Source organism: Folsomia candida, unplaced genomic scaffold, assembly GCF_002217175.1.
Source record: "Folsomia candida strain VU population unplaced genomic scaffold, ASM221717v1 Fcan01_Sc002, whole genome shotgun sequence".
NCBI lineage: Eukaryota > Metazoa > Arthropoda > Collembola > Entomobryomorpha > Isotomidae > Folsomia > Folsomia candida.
In genome coordinates this window covers 3,752,316-3,766,674 of record NW_019091194.1, presented here as the reverse complement: position 1 = coordinate 3,766,674, position 14,359 = coordinate 3,752,316, and the positions used below count along the sequence as shown (strand labels likewise).

General features: G+C 41.4%; 4 protein-coding genes across 10 annotated transcripts; 1 reads left to right on the top strand and 3 right to left on the bottom strand.

The window, feature by feature from the left end:
• Window positions 1-14: 14 nt before the first annotated feature.
• LOC110842754 (sodium-dependent glucose transporter 1) lies at window positions 15-2,923 on the bottom strand. Its single transcript, XM_022088556.2, has 7 exons — window positions 2,309-2,923; window positions 2,100-2,143; window positions 1,885-2,012; window positions 1,688-1,814; window positions 1,437-1,627; window positions 734-1,088; window positions 15-580 (listed from the first exon to the last, which is right to left on the bottom strand). The coding sequence occupies exons 2-7, from the start codon at window positions 2,113-2,115 to the stop codon at window positions 15-17; spliced, it is 1,383 nt and encodes a 460-aa protein (XP_021944248.2). The 5' UTR covers window positions 2,116-2,143; window positions 2,309-2,923.
• A 1,791-nt stretch (window positions 2,924-4,714) lies between these two features.
• On the bottom strand, window positions 4,715-8,587 carry LOC110842877 (calcium/calmodulin-dependent protein kinase type II delta chain). Of its 5 annotated transcripts, none has more exons than XM_022088725.2 (13): window positions 8,333-8,587; window positions 7,947-8,101; window positions 7,832-7,886; window positions 7,514-7,755; window positions 7,035-7,213; window positions 6,834-6,956; window positions 6,637-6,763; window positions 6,456-6,578; window positions 6,157-6,288; window positions 6,029-6,088; window positions 5,782-5,857; window positions 5,471-5,713; window positions 4,715-5,346 (listed from the first exon to the last, which is right to left on the bottom strand). In XM_022088725.2, exons 1-13 carry the CDS (start codon window positions 8,392-8,394, stop codon window positions 5,193-5,195), a joined length of 1,731 nt encoding a protein of 576 aa, XP_021944417.1. In that variant the 5' UTR covers window positions 8,395-8,587; the 3' UTR covers window positions 4,715-5,192. The 5 variants fall into 5 exon arrangements, with proteins under 5 accessions (XP_021944417.1, XP_021944419.1, XP_035703847.1 ...); XM_022088727.2 differs by having other exon boundaries at window positions 6,456-6,569; XM_035847954.1 differs by lacking the exon at window positions 6,157-6,288.
• A 527-nt stretch (window positions 8,588-9,114) lies between these two features.
• On the top strand, window positions 9,115-13,183 carry LOC110842709 (PDZ and LIM domain protein Zasp). 3 transcript variants are annotated; one of them, XM_035848391.1, is made up of 13 exons: window positions 9,115-9,320; window positions 9,410-9,739; window positions 9,979-10,094; window positions 10,166-10,347; window positions 10,484-10,721; window positions 10,816-11,164; window positions 11,362-11,708; window positions 11,830-12,288; window positions 12,372-12,577; window positions 12,648-12,669; window positions 12,731-12,804; window positions 12,862-12,977; window positions 13,036-13,183. In XM_035848391.1, exons 1-13 carry the CDS (start codon window positions 9,219-9,221, stop codon window positions 13,111-13,113), a joined length of 2,619 nt encoding a protein of 872 aa, XP_035704284.1. In that variant the 5' UTR covers window positions 9,115-9,218; the 3' UTR covers window positions 13,114-13,183. The 3 variants fall into 3 exon arrangements, with proteins under 3 accessions (XP_035704284.1, XP_021944189.1, XP_035704285.1); XM_022088497.2 differs by having other exon boundaries at window positions 9,117-9,320; window positions 9,410-9,637; window positions 10,006-10,094; XM_035848392.1 differs by lacking the exons at window positions 9,115-9,320; window positions 9,410-9,739 and adding an exon at window positions 9,768-9,904.
• On the bottom strand, window positions 13,172-14,359 carry LOC110842710 (microtubule-associated protein tau). The gene is made up of 5 exons (XM_022088498.2): window positions 14,129-14,359; window positions 13,906-14,067; window positions 13,757-13,847; window positions 13,579-13,696; window positions 13,172-13,520 (listed from the first exon to the last, which is right to left on the bottom strand). The coding sequence occupies exons 1-5, from the start codon at window positions 14,226-14,228 to the stop codon at window positions 13,269-13,271; spliced, it is 723 nt and encodes a 240-aa protein (XP_021944190.1). The 5' UTR covers window positions 14,229-14,359; the 3' UTR covers window positions 13,172-13,268.

Genomic DNA, 14,359 nt, shown 5'->3' with positions numbered 1-14,359 from the left:
TGACAACAATTAATTTAAACCCTCCCGCCACACTCCTCCCCACCCTCTTTTTTCTCACATTTCCCCTTTCTAACCACCCACCCCCCCACCCCCAACCCGCCAATACAAACCCCAATGGAAAAAAAATTAACCCCCCCTAGGACCCTGGTATCCCTCTCAATCACGCCCCCCACAATGACGGGATACACTGCCGCGAGCAGACTCCCACAAACGATCAGCGCCCCCCCCACCGCATCCGTAAACACCAAATATTTCTCCATAAAAGCGCTCCAGCTCGCGTACATGGTGCTAAATCCTGCGCCCAATATACAACACGCGAGCCAAAATAAATTCAAATTTTCTCCCGCCCAAAAAAATAGGATCACGTTCCCCGTGGTCACGATCGCGAGACTTGTGATGAGCATCACGACGGGATGGACCTTCATTATTATAAAGATGCCAAGGAATCGGCCAATAGCGAATAAGCCCGTTGAGCCGGTGAGGACGTAGGCAGAGGTGGATTCTGAGAGGTTTATGGGGGAATATTGGCCAAAGGTGGGGATGAACTGGAGGGTGGTCAGTTCCATTCCTTGGTAGGCGCCTGTGGATTGAAAATTTTTTTAGTTTCCATGGCAATCCATTAAAAAAATTTAGTTTCCATGGCAACAAAATTTTTTATTTATTTTTAGTTTCCATGACAATCGTATTTAAAAAAATTAATTTCCATGGCAACCAAAAATAAATAAAATCTCACCCGCAAAACACCCCATGACGACGATCAACTTAAACTTTTGACTCCCAAAGAATTTAAACAAATTCTTAATACTAAATTCCACGTTTCCATGGCAACTCTCCACTTTTATTTCTTTCCCGTACATCGGGGGTGTGTAGTAGCGGCAGAAAATAAATAGCATCAACTGCATGAAAAACGCTCCGGAGCACAAAATTCCCGCGACGGTGAAAGGGATCAGCATTTCCGAACGTTTCTTAATCTCCAATTCGTCGTCATCGTTGTCGTCGCGTAGGAACGGACCCATCAAAATCGGGGGAATGTTCGAGCCAATGGCGTAGCAGAAGTGCTGGCATTGGATGAACGGACCCGATTTTTCCTGTGGATTTTAGGAAAAAATATTATGTTTCCATGGTGATTTTTTTTGGGGGAGGGGACTTCGCGGGGCCCGAGATGGACAAATATTATAAGTTTCCATGGAAAGTGACTTCGCGGGGCCCGAGCCGTATATTTTCATAAACTTCGCTCGGCCCGAGTTACAGAGTATAAAATTATCAGTTTTCATGAAAAAAAAATCGCGTGGCCCGAGTTAGGTAATAAATTAGTGGAACTTCGCGGGGCCCGAGTTACTTAAAAATAACAAGTTCCCATGGAAATTAACTTAGCTTGGCGCGACCCGCATTTACTAAAAAAAAATCAAAAACTTCGCCTGGCCCTCCTCACTCACCTGCCACATCTCGATCATCCACACGACCTGGGCGCAATCATAGGCCCCGATGCTTATCCCGAGCACCCCGCCAAGTACGAAAAACACGATTTTCGATTCCACATGCGGCGTGAGGAACAAGGCGACAGACATTCCGCAGAAACAGCAAATTACGCCCAGCTGGCGGTTCACGTATCGGTAAATTATCGTTGCTGTGGAAACGGAATTTATTTTTTTTGTTGCCATGGAAACGGATTTTTATGTAAATTTACCTGACAAGGCCCCGCAGCAGTAGGAGACTAGTAAAATTGTGAAAATCCGCGAAATGTCGTCCACGTCCGTTTCGTACTTTATTCTGAGATCCTCCAGTGCGGGGGAGTAAAAGTTAAATGCGCAGCCCTAATTTTTTTTAAATAAATTTTTTGGTTGCCATGGTTACCGAATAATTAAAAAAAAATTATCCACTCACAAAAGTAATGTTCCCCAACATAATCGCTATGGTAGTGAAATACTTTAATTTTTTGGAATGCGGGGGGCGGGGGGATTTTTCCTGTGGGGGCTCGGCTGACTCCAATTTGGCTGCCATTTTCTTGAGATCTATTATTATAAAAAAACCATGGCAACCGAGAACCTATTTATATCCATTGTTATGACGCGTTTGCGTAAAAATCATAAATTAATTACTTGTTTTTGTTGTCATGGCAACCTAACAATTGACGTACCTTGAACTTGTTTAAAAAATATTGTTACTATGCCATTAAAAAATTTACAACGCTATGAAAAATGTAATTTTGCATACAAACAATAGAATTTCATAGAAAATGTTAAATTCCATGACGACCAATAATAAATAATATTTAACGTCAAAAATTTAGTAATTGAATAAAACTTACACACTTTACGCAGCGGAGAGTGACGTTCTGAATGAAATGCCGTCTTCTTGTTTTGTAAAGGAAATTTTTTTATAAGCATAACAACCGAGATAAGATTACGGGTTTGGTTGCCATGGAAATTGTCGGGTTTTTATTTTTTTTTTAGTTTATTTTTTGTGGAGTTGTTTTTTCATGAAATTATTAAATTACGAAAAATGTATGAAATTTTTTGTAGTAATTTTTAAATCACGTGATATGTTTTATTTACTTTGACCAAGAAAAACACTGCGGCGTTACCATGGAAAATGTTATTTTGATGATAAAAATTTATGGAATTATTTGCGAGTTTTATGGAATTTTATGCAATTTTTTGCGTGTTATTAGGTGCGAAGTTTCTATGGAAATTTAAAATTTAATTCTTAGGCGAAGTTTCTATTATTAAAAATTCAGAAACAAAATTGTGCGTATGGACACGTGCGTTCGAAAAACTAGGTCAGAGCCAGCTGTGCGTAGATAGAGAGATTCCGGGATCGATCCTGATGACGCCCGGGTTTTTTTATAGACTTACGCACTTTCCCGTTTCCATGGTAACCGCGAGATTTATGCAAGAAAAAATGTTCAATTTTACTCTTTATTTTACGCACTTTTCACAGACGGACAGACAGCACGGGTACATAAGCCTTTTTTTGGGCTAAAAATCTCCAAACAAATTTTCATGCTATTTTATGCAAATTTCTCTTTCGCTTATTTGCATTTGCTTCGAATGTGTTGTTGATACACATAAGTTGAAATTTCGTATGCTGAATTGAAATTTTGAGATCCTGCTTCTGGTATGGATCAAATTAATAAAAAAAGTTTTTATACATACTTTTTAGCCCGAGTCAGGGCTTATGGAACCGTCATGTCCGTCCGTCTGTCCGGCACGATAGAGCCAAAACGGCTGAACCGATTGACTTGAAATTTTTACCACATGCATATAGGGCAAAGTTAGGAAACGAGTTCGAAGATGGGCCAAATCGGTCCAGTGGTTGACGGGTGGAGGTCATCTAGGTGGGTGGGGTCTTATGCACCAAAATTTCAAAATTGTTGTAGAAAGCTGAAATTTGGTACAGAGGTTGCTAATGGCTCCTAATAGATAAAAATGACTTCAAGTTGGAAAACTTATCATCTTGACGGACCCTATGGGGTGATCCATACCGATTTTTAGAAATTGCTTTAAAAAGATGGAATCCGGCACAATGATACTTAATGGCTTCTAATTAAAGACTATGAAGTTAAAAGTGAGCAAAGTGCAACCAGAGTGACCCTAGGGGGTGACCCATACTGATTTTTCCAAATTGTTATACCAAGCTGAAATTTGGTGGATAGGTTGCTAATGGGTCTTAATAGAAGAATATGACAAAATTGGTAAAATTCTTATCCCTGACTCGGGCTATATGGAGTCTGCACTGTAGGTTATTTCTTATAAAATAACCACATTATTAGTCTAATAAAATTAGACACACATTAATCCTTTTATATGTGAATACACACACGGGTCAAGTATTACCAAAAATAATATATTAGTCCAAAATCAGTTAAAAAAAGGTTCACATTTTCTTGGAAAAGCCTTTAACACAATGTGTGACTAAAAAAAATGATAAAATGTCCATGCACCGTCCATTCCATGGTCAGTGTCGTCCCACATTCTCTGATTAGTGAATGCTTATTTACTCGTAAAGTAAAATTTAAGAAAACCATTTTGAATAAATAATTAAATTATTACGAGTTCGCAACATAACTTTTTTTTTGAAATTGTGATTTTGCAACGAAGCAACAAAGTGAAAAGGCACGGTCGCTGGTCTTTTTTCATCACACGACGTTTTACCATGGGTGACAAACCTATTTCACAAATGAACTCGGGTAAATATAATTTTTTTTTTAAATAACAATACGTCTTAATAACAAGACAAGTTAATGAGCAGAGGTCAGTTTTGGTGTCACAGATTTTTTTTCATTTCCATGGCAACCAGAGAGATAGATTCGTGTAAAATACGAGATTATAATTACCCTCAAGTAAAATTAGTTTCTATGGAGATTTTTTTATAAATATTAAAAGTAAAATTTAGGTCACACACACACACACAGGTCTTTTTTTTACGTTACCATGGTTACCAAATTTTTAACTATATAAAAGAATAATAATATGTTATATAATTCCTTTGGTATTTTGTCAATAAATAATTTTACAAACTCTCTCAATTATTCATTTACATAGATAAATTTTCAGTTGTCATAGCAACTATTAAATTATTTCCATGATGACATTAAAAAATCTAAACCTAAAAATTACGTTACTAATCGTGATAGCAACTATTGAATTATTTCCATGGCAACCGTATGATTTATGCAAAAAATGCTCAATAAAAAACACAAACCCACCAATAATTTCATTTGCATAGAGACGGGAAGAAAAAACGTTTTTTTTTATTATATTATATATCCACCAAAAAACCATGGCAACCACGCCCCCCCTCAACCCCAATCTTTCGCGTTACTGTCATAAAAATTACAATCACACCGAGAGAAACATTATTCCAGAGAGAAAATTCACAGAGTCAAAGTTTCCATGGCAACATCATTTCCACCACATTTTTTAAATATTCCAGAGAAAGGCAATAAATCCATCAAAAAGTGTGTTTTTTTTAGAGATACAGAGAGAGAGTGTTGATAATTTTTTTTAAATAACCTCATGGTAACCATAGAAACCACGTTTCCATGGCAACCAATTATTTTTTATACAAAAAGCTCGATATGAAGAAAACGTGTGTGTGTTGTGTGTGTGGGAAAAACGTAAAATTTCTCATCAAAAATTGAATCACAAATTAATATCAACTTTTTTTGTTCATCTTCCAAGTCAATAAAATTAATTTAAGGAGGAGGCGTTGCTATTGGCAACGGGCCATTTCGCGCTTGACGACGCGGATCGATGCACGTGAACCATTTGCCATTTGCCGTCCTTCCGGTGCCAGATGCGCGTCTCCTCGTGCTGCGTCGTCGCGGGGGTCCCACTTAGGTTTCTATGGATACAATTACGAAATTATTTTTATTTAGTTACCATGGAGATTTATTGTAACCATGGAAACTATTATTTTCTATAAAAAAAGCCATAGTTTCCATGGAAACAATAAAAAATTTTAATACTTGTCAAAAAACTGCGTCAACCGAATGAACGCAATGACGGCGGCGTCGTCTCCAAGGAGATGAACGTGTGGATTTAAAATTGTCGTATTTCTTCCTGATGATGCTGAATTGTTAAACTTTCCCGCCGCCGACGTCGTCGTCATGGCGTTGTTTTCGAAATAAAATTTATGGAAATCCATCCCGGCCACCAAATTCCCTACGGATTCCGGCTCAAAGGCCGTCATGTGCGGGTCGGCCAGTTTTCTAGGGGATTTTATTTTTATTTTTTTTGGTTGTCATGGCAACGGAAAATTAAAAAAAATATTTCTTACGTGTACTGTTCGAGATCTCCATTGTTAATTGATTCGATAATATTTTCCGTCAATTTGATTATCTCTGCTTTTTTAGCTTATGGATAAGATAAAAATTCACTTAGTTACGGATTTTTTAAATGATAGAGTAACTATGGCAACCAAAAAAAAACACTATTTTTAAAAACTCTTTCTCTCAATTTTTGTAAAATAATAAATTCACGCACCCCAAAAACGACACTCAAAAAAATCGGAAATAAAAAATTACCTGACAACGACGTTGCCATGACAACGGATGAGGTTGAGGGGGTGCCGCTTCTTTGTTTGTCTATAAAATAAATAAAAATAAAAAAATAAAAAACCATGGCAACGAAAATTAAAAAAATAAATTAGTACCTTCACAACACAAAAAATCGTTATTGTTGTTATTGGCAACGTCTCGCATGACAACGGTCACGGTCCTTTTATCGCTAAATCCAGAGGTTTTTGTTGTCCCCGTCTTCCGAGGGGATTCCGTCGAGGAGGAGTCTTTTTTAAGGTTTTAAAGATTGAAAAACACCAAAAACACCACGAAAAAAACACCAAAAACACAAATAAAAAAAACACGAGAGAAAGAGTTTTCTATTTTTTTGTTATTAAAAAAATCGGTTGCTATGGTTACTATAAAAAAAAGACAGACCGACAGACCGACCCACCTTTGACATCATCATCCTCGAGCGTGGTCGATGAATCCGTGGACTCTTTGACTTGACTTCCCGAGCCCGACGTGAGCGAGGTCGTGTTTTCCTTCTTATTCACAATGCTGCGAGCTGAAAAGACTGATTTTTAAAAAAATGTGTTGCCATGCCACTGGATTTTGCAATAATTTTGAGTTACATGAAAAATTCCGCGTCGCCAACATCGTCGTCAAAATCGCGCCCTTTAATTTCCGGCGAGCGTTAAATTTCTTTAAACAGTCGACAGTTTCCTGGCGGTGCATCATTGAAGCTACTCGTTCGCGTTGCTATGGTAACAATTAAAATGGTTGTCATGGTGATTATTAGGTTGTCATGGCAACTAATAAAAAGACATACGCAAATCCATGGATGTTTAAGAGCGTCGGAGGCGGTGATCCGCTTGTTTGGATTCACGGTCAACATTAAATTGATCAAGTTTTTGGCTTCCGCGGTGACCGTGTCCCACTCGGGGGAGGGGTACTGGAATATTTAGTTGTCATGGTTACTAAATAATTGGTTGTCATGGTTACCAAAATAATAGTTTCCATGGTAACTCACGTCATACGCCCCGGATTTAATTTGTGCATAGAGCCGATGCTGGTCCTCGTCCCAGAAGGGCGGGTAGCCGACGAGCAAAATGTACAAAATCACGCCGCACGCCCAAATGTCCACCGGTTTCCCGTACGGCTCCTTTTTTAATACCTCGGGGGAGAGGTAGCCAGGGGTTCCGGCGAATCCTAAGGTCACGAAATTTATTAATTTTTCAGTTTCCATGGAAAAAGGGAATTAAAAATTTAATTAAAAAAAATTCCGTGGATTTTTATGCAACTCGGGCTCCGCGAAGTTGTAGAGATTTTTTTGTTATAGGGCCCCGCGAAGTCATGGATAAAAATCATTAATTTCCATGGAACTTCGCGTGGCCCGTGGAGTGGACAATAAAAAAAATTCCACAAAACTTCGCCTAGCCCGAGTTGGAAACTAAAAAAAAAAAATTCCCACAAAAATCCCCATGACAACCAAGAAAAAAATCCACTAACCAAACCACGCCTGCTGCTCCCCCTGGACCTCAATGGCCAGCCCAAAATCGGCTAATTTAACGGCCGCCCCCTTGGCCTTGGAGGCGAGGAGTAGATTTTCAGGTTTGAGATCGCGGTGGACGACGCCGTTGGTGTGACAATGGTTCACAGACTCCAAAATCTGCTGGATGCAGTGCGACGCGTCCGCCTCGGAATAAAACTCACGGGCGACTATGTCCTCGAATAATTCCCCTCCGGTGACTCTGCGTTGTCATGGTTACAGATTATTTCCATGGTTACCGTTTTTAATTTCCATGGCGATTTAATAAAAACACTCACAAGTCAAAGACGAGATAATGGAAATTCTCCTCTTGGATGCTGTCATGGAGGCGGACTAAAATTTACAATAAATTAATTTCAGTAACCATGGCAACCATAAATAAAAAATAAATACCAATGTTAGGATGCTGCAGCTTGCGACAAATCCTCGCTTCGCGTTCCAACTTTTGGAAATCTCGAGCACTCAATTTTTTTGTGTTGATGATTTTCGCTGCAAACTCCAACCCCGTCGACTTTTGGACACAGCGCCGGACGATGGAGAAGGCGCCCCTAGGATTATTTTTAAGTGTTTTTTTTATTTCCATAGCAACTTTTTAATAAAAATAAATTTCCATGGTGACATTTTTATTATTAAAATATTTCCATGACAACATTTTTTTATATAAAAATATTTCCATGGCAATAAATTCACTAAATTTTATTTATTTATTTCCATCACAACATTTGAATAAAAATAAATATTTCCATGACAACACACAAAAAAGTGCCTTTTTTACTAACTTGCCCAACTCCTCTTTTAACTCGTAATTGTCGGAGAACCGGGTAGTCGCGTTCATCGCCATGGCAACCACCCAACCACACCCACTCTCTCTCGAGCACCACACCCACCACTTAAATCATTGACTAGAAAGTTAAAAAGTGTGTTGTGACTGAAGTAGTTTTTTTTATGCCGCAGAATTTGTCTCCTCGGAGTGAGAGTGTGGATTTTGGGATGGGTTTCAATGCAGTGTGGTCCGTATTCTAAGAGTCAAGTGAGTGAGTGAGAGTAGTGTGTATAGCAAAAAATATGGGTTGGGTTGGGGTTGGGGGACTGCGCAGGCGCGCGCCGAGGGGGGATTTATGGGATTTTTTAAATGGGGGGATTGTTTTTATGTTTCGATGGTTTTTTTGAATTTTTTTTCCGTTGCCATGGTGATTTTATATGGTTGTTATGGTGATTTTTTATGTTTCCATATGGGAAAGATGCATAAAGGTGATGCATGAAATGAGATTTCCATGGAAAAAGTGCATAGTTTTTTGTATGTAAATTCCATGACAACATTTCCATGGCAATTTTTTTTAAATTCGTTTCCATGGTGATTTTTCATCGTTGTTAAGGTATTTTTTTAAAAATAGTTTCCATGGAAAAGACGCACAATTTCCATGACAACAAAAATTTTAATAAAAACGTCCCCATGACAACAAATCTTTTTTTAGCAGTCATGCCCACCGAAATTCCACCGGAATTCACAGTGCAAAATCTAAAAATAGCCACTGCTCCAGATCTTCACACGACTCTCGAGCACTTTTCTCGAACCTTGCAATTTTTTTCCCCATTCTCCACTTCCTCTTCCTGCATTCTCTCCTCCTCGCCATTCTTAGTTTTAGTCCGAAATTTTCAGTAACCATGGCAACCACGTTGAAATTGTCGAGGCCGAATTTGGGGACTCCGTGGGGATTCAGGATCCATGGGGGGAAGGACTTCGGGCAGCCACTGGTGGTGTTGAAGGTGGGGTTTTTATTTTTTTTAGGTTTCCATGGCAACCGAAAACAAAAATTAATTGCCATGACAACCATATAAATTAATCCGTTGCCTAGGTAACGGCCAACTCGATCGCCTCCCAATCGGGCCTCTCCCCGGGGGACGTTTTGCTAAAGATCAACGCCTCGGACGCCTCGAATCTGACGCACAAGGCGGCGCAGGACGTGATTAAAAACGCTGGGAATTCCGTGGATTTCGTGGTGATTAAGGCAGCGGGGACGACGACGTGGGCGCCCCAGGTTGCTATGGTTACCGGGGGGCAGGGGGGGCAAGGGGCAGATCAGGTATGGACAAAGACTAGTTTGAAGAAAAGTAATGGGGGTGTGGTCGGTGGGGGTGGGGGTGGGGGGATTAATTCAAGGGTCAAGCCTTTTGCGGTGGGGAAGGTAATTTTATTAAATTACGAAATGGCATGGTTTTTCGTAAACCCACGCACGTGTAAATTTGTAAACCTCGCATAAATTCATAAACCTCGCAATTTATAAACCTCAATTTTAACCTCGCTTTATTTTATTTTTTTCCATCCCCATGACAACCGTTTTTCCCGCATGGTAACCATTTTATTTTTATTAATTAATTTATAAATTTATGGTAACCATGGCAACTAATTAATTAAAAAATATAGTCCGGCGCGCACCTGGTGAACAAACAGTTCAACACGCCGATCAACATGTACTCGGACGCGTCCATCGCGGAAACCCTCTCCGCCCAGGCTGAGGTCTTGGCTGGGGGGGCCATCGGGTCAGTGTTTCCATGGCAACTATTTTTCGTTTCCATGGCAACCAAATTTTAATTACGTAATTTTTTTGCAGCGTAAACTTCAAGAAGAACGAGAAAAAGTACAACTACGAAAATTCGGAAGTTTACAAAATGTTACAGGAAGAGAATTCCGGGGAGGAAAATTCGTACGAAAGTTCAACGTATCAAAATAGCCCGGCCTTGGGGAGGATCGTGGGGAGTTTCGGTGGGGGTGGGCAGCAGCATCAACAACAAGGTTGCCATGGTTACTTGTTTTTTTATTTCCATGGTTACAATAATTTATTATTTGGTTTCCATGGTTACAATAATTTATTTCCATGGTTACAAAATTTAATTTCCATGACAACAATAACATTGTTTTAACTCCACAGAAAAAATCCCCCCACCAAACCCGAAACCCCTGCCGAAGCAAATCTCTCCCGCCATTGCAAAACCGCACCCCCAGCAACAGCAAATTTCCCCCGCCGTGGTGACCACACCCACTCAGCCCATCAATTTCCAACCCATGGTGACCACGCCTCCCGCGCCACAACCCAGCAGCGCGCCCGGAAACACCGCGCCCTTAGCGCCTGGAACGAATATCTGCGCGGATTGCGAGAGGTTGATTGTGTAAGTGCAGGTTTTTTTTTCGTTGCCATGGTTACTATTATCGGTTGTCATGGAAACTTAAAAAATTTAACCGTTGCCATGGTTACTAAAAAAGGGGGGTGTTCGTCCGGGTGAAGGAAAAAAACCTGCACGTGGACTGTTTCAAGTGCTCCACGTGCGGCCAGTCGCTCAAAAACGTCGGATATTTCAACATAAACAACAAACTCTACTGCGACATCCACGCTAAATTGGTTGCTAGGCAACAGAATCCGGGTTTGGTCGCGGGGGGGATGAGTCCAGTCGCGACGAGCGCGCCCACCGCGCCACCCGCGACCAAACCATTTAGCTACACGCAGCCGTTGCCATCGTTACCGTCGTTGCCATCGCAACCGTTACCAGCGTTTCAACCACTGCCGCCACTGGCGTCGCCTAAATTCGGGGGTGGCGGGCCAGCCCCGTTTCAGGTGTTTTTTTTATTAATTTTTTTTGGTTGCCATCAGGGTCTTTTGACTGTTTCCTTGGAGGATATTCCCAAACATTAAAATCTGTAAAAAAAATTTTGGAGAATTTTTGAACTGACATGACCCTGTCTAGAAATTCTCCAAGGAAACAGTCAAAGGACCCTGGTTGCCATGGAAACAATGATTTTTTTTAATTGCAGACCGGGTTCGGTGGCCCCACGATAATCTCCCACGTGACGGCCCCAAAATCGCCAAATCAACAACCGTTGTCACAGCAACCGGCGTTTCCATCGCAACCGTCGTCATTTCCACAGCAACAGCAACAGCAACAGCAAAACTACTTTGAATCTTATGAATCCAAGCAGTCGAAAACTACGACTTCTTCGACGTCATTTTCTTCATCGGAGGGGAGCAAAGTGGTTTGGCCGCCGGCGGGGGGTGTGCCATCGATTGGAGGGGGTGCGCCTGCTCCATCAGGGGGCGTGGCCCCCATGGAAACGAGTCCAAAATTCAAACAGCAACATGTCCCTTATCAACCGTTGAATAGGTAAAGTACTTCGCGTGGCCCGATAAAACAAAATAATTCTTACTTCGCGTGGCCCGCTGAAAGTAAAATTTTAATTACTTCGCGTGGCCCGATAACTGAAATTTGTTCCTAAAATTTCCAGCTTACTGATGCAACAACCGCTGATCCCACCCACTGCCGCCCCTGTCGCCCCGCCCCCTGCCAGCATGGCCACGCCCCCAATCCGCCAAGGAGGCGGTCCACAATTCGGCGTGAATTATTCAGGTCCGATTGGGGGCGGGGCCATAGGAATTAAACCGGTGGGAGGAGCCGGAGGAGGAGGAGGAGCCAATTATGGAGCCAATCAAAACTACGGAGGGAGTGGTCCAAACTACGGCGGAGCCAATCAGAACTACGGGGGCGGTCAGTTAGGGGGCGGAGCGAGCTACGGGAGTGGTCAAAACAAGTCGGTGGGAGGAGCGAGCCAGAACAAAACGTCGAATTTCGGTGGGGGTGGCAAGTCCTCCTCCTCCTCGATTTTAGCCAATCGGATCGGTCGTGGGATTCTGAACCAGCCGAGCTCCAGGGTTGCCGTCTGTGGGGTGTGCCAGAAGCAGATTAGGTGAGGTGCCATGGAAACAATAGAAAAAAATTCATAGTTGCCATGGTTACTAATTTCCCGTTTCTATGGTTACCAAATTCCAGAGGCCCCTTCATCTCGACGGCAACCAAGTTTTACTGCCCCTCCCACTTTTCCTGTGCGTCCTGCTCACGTGACTTGATGGAAATCGGCTTTGTCGACCTATCGCCGAATCTCCATTGCGAATTTTGCTGGGAAGCCAACATCGCGCCGCCATGCGCCAAATGCTCGAAAAGGATCAAAAATGAGTGTCTCAAGGCCATGGGGAGGGGTGCGTGGTTGCCATGGTTACCTTTATTTTTAATTTCCATGGAAACTGAATAATTTTTTTTATTTTACAGATTTCCACCCCGATTGTTTCACGTAATTTTTAATTAACCAATTTTAATCACAATTAAATTTAATTACAATTAAATTTCCATAGCTGCCGACAATGCGGTAAAAAATTCGGAAAGGAGCCGTTTTTCGTGGAGGATGGGGCTGCTTATTGTCAAGCTGGTAACCATGGCAACCATTTTTATTAAGAATTAGTAACCATGGAAACTAAATCCTTAGACTGGAACGAGCTGTTCACGACGAAATGCTATGGGTGTGGTTTTCCGATCGAGGCTGGAGATCGGTGGGTGGAGGCCATGAGTCAAAATTATCATTCGCAATGCTTCAATTGTTCGGTGAGCCTAAATTTTTCTACAGTTTCCATGGCAACCAAATAAAATCCTAAATCCGCAGGCCTGCAAGAAAAACCTGGAGGGTCAAAGTTTTTTCGCGAAACAAGGGCGCCCGTTCTGCAAATCGCATGCGCGATAAATTTTAATTTCTCTTCTTTTTTTCCTTGTTGCTATGCGTGTTATTTAAAATAAATCTGTTGTCATGGTAACGAAACTGGAATTTATTTACATTAAATAAGCAATTTACATAATAAATTTACACGTTAGCCAAATAAGAAAAAGGCAAAAATTTTTTTAGTCATCCGCAGTTTTTTTATCGCTCACGGACAGACTTCGCGTGGCCCGAGAGGTTTTTGCTGATAAATTTTCCGAGCTTTTCCCTCCAGCAGCAGCCCCACCAAAACTGGAGGCGGAACTTCGACTGGCCCGTTTCATGTAATCCTTATCATCGAAAATCTTTTTAGCTCCTCCCCCCGGTTTGTAACCCGTGTTGTCAAGGGAACCGATCCGGGACGTGGCTTTTATCTCCACTTTTTTCGTTGTTATCTGGAATTTTAATTTCGTTTTTTGGTTGCCATGGTTACTATATTTAAAAAAAAATTACCTTGACGGCCCCCCCGCCCGGCGTGTGCCCCAAATTCCCCAAACTTCCAATTTTACTCTTTGCGTTCCACTCTAGTTTTTTGTGATCAATTTTTACTTTGCCCCCCGACGGTTTGTAGCTATGGAAATTTAATTCATGTTATTTTCCATGGAAACAAATAATTTAATTTAATGAAAACCTGGTGTTTTCTAAGGATCCAATTTTCGAGGTTGCCTTGGAGATTTGTGGGGATGGAGCGTTGCCAACGGTGATTTTATTCATGGGCAGTTCTACACATTTAAATAAATAATTTAGTAACCATGGAAATAAAATAGTAACCAAGCTTACTAATTTTCTCATCGGTGAAACTCCCCGTTGACGACGTCGTAGGAGATCTCAGCGTCGTTGGGGATTTAATCGTTGCCCTGGAAACGGACGACGAGCGGGGCGTTGCCATGGCAGCGGATTTCTTCTTTGCTGAGTTACCATTCTGCGTTTCTTTACTGAGATCTATTTCCGAAAATTAAATTAGTTGCCATGGAAACTAAAAAATAAAAATTAAAAAACCTACCCAACTCCCTCATCTGCCTTGAGGCCGCTTCTGTGAGAGATTCAACTTCCATCGGAGGAGGTGGCGTTTCCATGGGCGTGGTTGCCGTATCGGTTGCCATGGTTACACTAAAATTAAATTGATTCGTCCTTGTGATTAAATTCACTCAACTCTGAAGTGTTGTTGTGTTGTGGTGATATTTGGGTTTGGTGAAAAAAAGCGGGTAAATCGCGATACCCGGGTGGTGGTGAG

Coding starts and splice junctions, on each gene's coding strand:
- LOC110842754 (XM_022088556.2), bottom strand. Junction 1,628..1,687: donor CTGCTGCGGGGCCTTGTCAG/GTAAATTTACAT, acceptor CCGTTTCCACAG/CAACGATAATTTACCGATAC. Junction 1,089..1,436: donor GGATGATCGAGATGTGGCAG/GTGAGTGAGGAG, acceptor TAAAATCCACAG/GAAAAATCGGGTCCGTTCAT.
- LOC110842877 (XM_022088725.2), bottom strand. CDS start 8,394: ATGGCGATGAACGCGACTACCCGGTTCTCCGACAATTACGAGTTAAAA. Junction 6,764..6,833: donor TTAAACATCCATGGATTTGC/GTATGTCTTTTT, acceptor TTGTTACCATAG/CAACGCGAACGAGTAGCTTC. Junction 5,347..5,470: donor TTGACGCAGTTTTTTGACAA/GTATTAAAATTT, acceptor TTGTATCCATAG/AAACCTAAGTGGGACCCCCG.
- LOC110842709 (XM_035848391.1), top strand. CDS start 9,219: ATGGCAACCACGTTGAAATTGTCGAGGCCGAATTTGGGGACTCCGTGG. Junction 9,740..9,978: donor AGCCTTTTGCGGTGGGGAAG/GTAATTTTATTA, acceptor TAAAAAATATAG/TCCGGCGCGCACCTGGTGAA. Junction 12,578..12,647: donor TCTCAAGGCCATGGGGAGGG/GTGCGTGGTTGC, acceptor TTTATTTTACAG/ATTTCCACCCCGATTGTTTC.
- LOC110842710 (XM_022088498.2), bottom strand. CDS start 14,228: ATGGCAACCGATACGGCAACCACGCCCATGGAAACGCCACCTCCTCCG. Junction 14,068..14,128: donor AAGGCAGATGAGGGAGTTGG/GTAGGTTTTTTA, acceptor TTTCGGAAATAG/ATCTCAGTAAAGAAACGCAG. Junction 13,848..13,905: donor TTTCACCGATGAGAAAATTA/GTAAGCTTGGTT, acceptor TTAAATGTGTAG/AACTGCCCATGAATAAAATC.